At 47.9% G+C, this 6,469-nt stretch overlaps 1 protein-coding gene across 4 annotated transcripts; it reads left to right on the top strand.

Annotated features, from left to right (window-relative positions):
• CLP1 (cleavage and polyadenylation factor I subunit 1) lies at positions 1–4,652 on the top strand. 4 transcript variants are annotated; one of them, XM_011963420.1, is made up of 3 exons: positions 1–702; positions 2,236–2,863; positions 3,554–4,652. In XM_011963420.1, the coding sequence occupies exons 2-3, from the start codon at positions 2,258–2,260 to the stop codon at positions 4,223–4,225; spliced, it is 1,278 nt and encodes a 425-aa protein (XP_011818810.1). In that variant the 5' UTR covers positions 1–702; positions 2,236–2,257; the 3' UTR covers positions 4,226–4,652. The 4 variants fall into 4 exon arrangements, with proteins under 4 accessions (XP_011818810.1, XP_011818813.1, XP_011818812.1 ...); XM_011963423.1 differs by having other exon boundaries at positions 592–702; positions 2,236–2,671; XM_011963422.1 differs by having other exon boundaries at positions 600–702; positions 2,211–2,863.
• The last annotated feature ends 1,817 nt before the right edge of the window (positions 4,653–6,469 follow it).

Raw genomic sequence — 6,469 nt, forward strand, 5'->3', positions numbered from 1 at the left:
ATGACTGACTTGTAGCTGGAAGAAATCATCGGAATTTTATTCTTTTATTAAAGAAAAAAATTTTGAAATGCCTTCCATGTGCCAAGGACTGTGTCAGGTGGGAGACAACAACTCGGTGCAACCTCTGTCGGGCTGTTTTCCTCCCTTTCCCTACCCCTAGGTTTCCCCCTGCCCAAACAGGATTTTGTGCCTCGTGGCTTGTTCAGGCAAGCAGGCCGTCGCGGGACCTACACCTAGACAGTAAGTCCCCCTCTCTTCCGGGCCTCCCTTCTCTTTCCTGGGCAGCAGGGGAGCAGGAAATCTGCGGCGAGATTCCCGCCGCGGACGCGTACTGCCGAAGCCAGGTCCCTCGACCTGTGGCTGCCCAGCGCGGGGGCGCAACCGCCACGCCTCCTCACCCCTCCCTCCGGCCTCACGAATAACGACGGCCGCCGCCCCTCCCACCCTTGGCGTCAAGTTCAAAACAATCCTTTGACTACAACTCCCAGAAGGCCGAGCGGCTTAGCGAGTGCACCCGCTCTCGACTGTTCCGGCAAACTACACGTCCCAAAGGGCAGCGCGCGACCGCGTGTCCTTTCATAGCGCAAGTGCGGAACTGCGTTTGTTTCCGGTGTGGGTCTGGGCAAGAACCGCTTGTAGTTTGGTTAAAGTTCTGCACTGGAGGACCTTCTGGGTTTACCTGTTGGGCTCCTGGCTGCGCAGGTGAGTTAAAAAAGGGCAGGAACGCAACTGTCGCCTCCTTGGGGTCCGGAGAGATTTTGGTGTTTGGGGATGTTGGGACAAATGCTGAACTTAGAGCTGCAGTCCAGGATCAGAAATAGTTCATATCGTTTCCTTGTCGTTTTCTAGTTTACGAAGTGCTTTTTTTTCTCCCACAATTCCTATAAACACCAAGAACAGCACTGTATTTGAGGAAGTGTAAGTGCTTTCCAGTCGACAGCTTCAAAGGTTCAGAGAAGTTAAGTGATTGTCTAAAGACACTACTAGTAGTTACAGAACCAAGGCTTATGCTGTTTTCTGAGTTCAAACCCGGTGTTCTTTGCTTTGCATCCGTATTGCAGACGCCCTTTCCTGTTGACTAAGATGATTGGGGTCTGGGCATCTGTTACCTTCTCAAATCTGGAGTTTACCAATAGAGTGATGGAGGGTGATATAATTAAATCTTCTGTCCATCTGTAGGTATGGTTTTTCTCTGATGTCTGAGACATTAATTCACGCAATGTATTGAGGTGTCTACAGTCTGTCAAGCTCTATTCTAAGTAGTATGCAGTAGCAAACAAAAATGCCCAAGTCTTACATTTTGGTGTGGGGAAGGCGGGAAGACATAATATATAGTGAGACAGATGGTGATAAGAAATATGGAGAGAATTAAAGCAAGGTAAGGGGAAACATTGATTGTTTTTGTTTTGTTTTGTTTTGAGACAGAGCCTTGCTCTGTCGCCCAGGCGGGAGTACAGTGGTGCGATCTCGCCCCACTGCAACCCTGCAACCTCCACCTCCCAGGTTCAAGTGATTCTCCTGACTCAGTCTCCTGAGTAGCTTGGACAACAGGCACTCACCACCATGCATGGCTAATTTTTGTATTTTTTAGTAAAGATGAGATTTCACCATGTTGGCCAAGTGGCTCTTGAACTCATGACTTCAGGTGATCTGCCCGTCTTGGCCTCCCAAAGTGCTGGGATTACAGGCGTGAGCCACCAGTCCTGGCCAATTTTTGCATTTTTTGTGGAGATGGGGTTTCACCATGTTGCCCAGGCTGGTCTTGTACTCTTGAGCTCAGGGGATCTGCCCAACTCATTGCCCCAAAGTGCTGGGATTACAGGCCTAAGCCACTGTGCCTGGCCCATTGGATGATTTCTTTTCTTTTCTTTTTTTTTGAGATGGAGTCTTGCTGTGTTGCCCAGGCTGGCGTGCAGTGGTGCAATCTCGGCTCACTGCAACCTCTGCCACCTGGGTTCAAGTGATTCTCCTGCCTTGGCATCCCAAAGAGCTAGGATTACAGGCACCCACCACCATGCCCGGCTAATTTTTTTTTTTTTTTTCTATGTGTAGTAGAGACGGGGTTCACCATGTTGGCCATGCTAGTCTTGAACTCCCAACTTCAAGTGGTCCAGCCACCTCAGCTTCCCAAAGTGCTGAGATTACAGGCATGAGTCACCACGCCTGGCCCCATTGGATGTTTTTGTAACAGAGGACTGACTTACAATTAGGTCTGATATTTAATTTATGTTCTAGGCGCAGCAGCTACACAGAAGAGATGGGAGAAGAGGCTAATGATGACAAGAAGCCAACCACTAAATTTGAACTAGAGCGAGAAACAGAACTTCGCTTTGAGGTGGAGGCATCTCAGTCAGTTCAGTTGGAGTTGTTGACTGGCATGGCAGAGATCTTTGGCACAGAGCTGACCCGAAACAAGAAATTCACCTTTGATGCTGGTGCCAAGGTGGCTGTTTTCACTTGGCATGGCTGTTCTGTGCAACTGAGTGGCCGCACTGAGGTGGCTTATGTCTCCAAGGACACTCCTATGTTGCTTTACCTCAACACTCACACAGCCTTGGAACAGATGCGGAGGCAAGCAGAAAAGGAAGAAGAGCGAGGTCCCCGTGTGATGGTAGTGGGCCCCACTGATGTGGGCAAGTCTACAGTGTGTCGCCTTCTGCTCAACTATGCAGTGCGTTTGGGCCGCCGTCCCACTTATGTGGAGCTGGATGTGGGCCAGGGTTCTGTGTCCATCCCTGGTACCATGGGGGCCCTCTACATTGAGCGGCCTGCAGACGTGGAAGAGGGTTTCTCTATCCAGGCCCCTCTGGTGTATCATTTTGGTTCCACCACTCCTGGCACCAACATCAAGCTTTATAATAAGGTCAGAGCCAGAGAAAGGTGAAGTGGAGGGAAGGGTTGCTATCAGGGTAGGAAACTGGGGAACTTTACTAGTTAACACTGCATTTTCTCAGCTGGTATTTCTGCTGCATTACTTCAGAAAAGGCAGTTCCAAATATAAGTCAGTCTCAAATTGTTAAACATTTCTGTGGATCTATTCTTAGTAATTTGTTAGATTTTTACTTATGGCATAAAACAGGAGGTAGAAGCAGCAACATAAAAAATTAAATCCATGTTATGTTGTCAAAACTACAGCCATTGAAAGTGTCATTTTTTCAGGCTGGGTGCAGTGGCTCATGCCTGTAATCTCACAACCTGGGAGGCTGAGGCAGGTGGATCACCTGAGGTCAGGAGTTGGAGAGCAGCCTGGCCAACATGGTGAAACCTCGTCTCTACTGAAAATACAAAAATTAGCCAGGCGTGGTGGCCGGTGCCTGTAATCCCAGCTGTTCGGGAGGCTGAGGCAGGAGAATCACTTGAACCCGGGAGGTGGAGGTTGCAGTGAGCTGAGATCGCACCACTGCACTCCAGCCTGGGCAACAGAGTGAGACTCCATTTCAAAAAAAAAAAAGTCATTTTTCTTATATCTAAAAGCACTAATTCTAAAGACGAACAAAGTAGCCATGGGTTTGTCTGGGTATTTTTGTTCTTACCTGGATCCTCTCTTTTGCAGATTACATCTCGTTTAGCAGATGTGTTCAACCAAAGGTGTGAGGTGAATCGAAGGGCATCTGTGAGTGGCTGTGTCATTAACACCTGTGGCTGGGTCAAGGGCTCTGGTTACCAGGCTCTGGTGCATGCAGCCTCAGCTTTTGAGGTGGATGTCGTTGTGGTTCTGGATCAAGAACGACTGTACAATGAACTGAAACGGGACCTCCCCCACTTTGTACGCACCGTGCTGCTCCCTAAATCTGGGGGTGTGGTGGAGCGCTCCAAGGACTTCCGGCGGGAATGTAGGGATGAGCGTATCCGTGAGTATTTTTATGGATTCCGAGGCTGTTTCTATCCCCATGCCTTCAATGTCAAATTTTCAGATGTGAAAATCTACAAAGTTGGGGCACCCACCATCCCAGACTCCTGTTTACCTTTGGGCATGTCTCAAGAGGATAATCAGCTCAAGCTAGTACCCGTCACTCCTGGGCGAGATATGGTGCACCACCTACTGAGTGTTAGCACCGCCGAGGGCACAGAGGAGAACCTGTCCGAGACGAGTGTAGCTGGCTTCATTGTGGTGACCAGTGTGGACCTGGAGCATCAGGTGTTTACTGTTCTGTCTCCAGCCCCCCGCCCACTGCCTAAGAACTTCCTTCTCATCATGGACATCCGGTTCATGGATCTGAAGTAGAGATCAGCAGGAAGCCTTGCTGCCTGGGGCATAGAGATCTTCTGGCCACCCCTAGAGGCAGATGGGCTGAGATAAGAGACTCTGTTGGGGCCACTTGACCAGTAAACTGTGGACTAGTAGAAGTTCATATTCTACCTCTAAAAACAGGTAGTGGTAACCTGACTCTTCTAAACTTGAACCAAAAGGAAAACCATGAGACTCTTAATTGGTTGCTTAGACTACCTAAGATGCCACTTTGAATTCTCTAAGACCCTGGAGAATTGCATTTCTTTCACTGTGCTACTTTGTGGTTTTTAAAAATCAATGCTTTATATTCCATATAGGGTTCTTACCCATTTATCTGGGATGAAAGTGTGAATTAGAGGGACTCTTTCCAATAAAGTTCAAACTTAAAAATCATTTTAATAAATATTTTTGCCATGTCATAGAAGTTGGTATAATTTATTTATTTTTCCTCTAAGTGTTATAGAAATATCATTGGAATGATTTATTGCTAAAATGCTTAGAGGAGGGGAAAACCAAGAAACCTACCTGTGAGCCAAGTGAGTTTTTTTTTTTTTTTTTTTTTGTGACAGAGTCTCGCACTGTCACCCAGGCTGGAGTGCAGTGACGCGATCTCAGCTCACAACCTCTGCCTCCCGGGTTCTAGCAATTCTCCTGTCTCAGCCTCCCAAGTAGCTGGGGTTACAGGTGCCTGCTACCACGCCCAGCTAATTTTTTTGTATTTTTTTTAGTAGAGACAGCGTTTCACTATGTTGGCCAGGCTGGTCTTAAACTCCTGACCTCATGATCTGCCCACCTTGGCCTCCCAAAGTGCTGGGATTACAGGTGTGAGACTCTGTGCTCGCTCTGTTGCCCAGGCTGGAGTGCAGTGGCGCAATGTCGGCTCACTGCAAGCTTCGCCTCCTGGGTTCACGCAATTCTCCTGCCTCAGCCTCCTGAGTAGCTGGGACCACAAGCGCCTGCCACCGTGCCCGGCTAATTTTTTTGTTTTGTATTTTTAGTAGAGAGGGGGTTTCACCATGTTAGCCAGGATGGTTTCGATCTCCTGACCTCGTGATCCACCCACCTCGACCCCCCAAAGTGCTGGGATTACAGGCGTGAGCCACCACGCCTGGCACTGGCCGTGAGTTCTTATGATAGTTCCCCTTTCCTCTGTGCTTAGGTAAATAGATGGTAAATCTGCTGCCAGTGCTGGATTTACTGTGGGGAGTTAGAGGCTGGTGATAATCTTGGAATGAGATTTCATCATATCTAATCATTTTCCAGAGATAGCTCATTTTCCTTCCAGTACAGCTATCCTTCTTGTCTATTTGATTGGAACTAGACCCTAAGTCAAAGTACAACTTGAGCTTTCAGGTGGTAAGAAGCTGGGAAAGCCCATTCTTTTCGATGTCTTGCAAATGATTGTTTGGTGTCCCTGGTTTGGACTTGGATTACTTAAGTATCTGATGCCATTCATCCATTCCTTCTTTCCATAAATGTTTACTGAGGACCTACTGTTTGTCAGGAGCCATTCTAGATGGGGAACAAGATAGACAAAAGTTTTATGGAGCTTACATTATAGAATAAACACATTTAAAAAGGCAAGCGCTATGCAGAGACTTAAATTTGGGGGATATGAGACAGAGTGACTAGAGGCTACTTTTGACTGGGTGGTCAGGTAACGCCCTTCCTGAGCATACATTTTGGACTAAGACTCCAATGGCTGTGTGAAGTCTGGGGCAAAACCTTCCTGGTGAAAAAAACCTACAAAACCCTAATAAAGGAACAAGCTTGGTGAGCTTGGTGAAGAGAAAAACCAGTGTAGTTGAAGTGTGGAACCAAGAGAGACTGTACAAGATGAGGCTGGAGGGGGCAGCAAAGACCAGATAATGTAGGGCTTTTGTAAACCGGGGTGAAGAATGGATTTTTTGGCCCAGGTGCTCTGGGTGCTGGCCATGCCTTTAACCCCAGCCACTTGGGAGGCTGAGAATTCCTTGAACCCGAGAGGTGGAGGTTGCAGTAAGCTGAGATTGCATCACTGCATTCCAGCCTGGGTGACAGAATGACACTCTGTCTCAAAAAGAACAGGGATTTTTTTTTTTTCTTTTTAGGAGATAGGGATCTCAGCCAGGCGTGGGGGCTCATGCCTGTAATCCCAGCAGTTTGGGAGGCTGAGGTGGGTGGATCACTTGAGGTCAGGAGTTCGAGACCAGCCTGACCAACATGGTGGAACCCTCTCTCTACTAAAAATACAAAAAA

This window comes from Colobus angolensis, unplaced genomic scaffold (assembly GCF_000951035.1).
Source record: "Colobus angolensis palliatus isolate OR3802 unplaced genomic scaffold, Cang.pa_1.0 Scaffold61, whole genome shotgun sequence".
NCBI lineage: Eukaryota > Metazoa > Chordata > Mammalia > Primates > Cercopithecidae > Colobus > Colobus angolensis.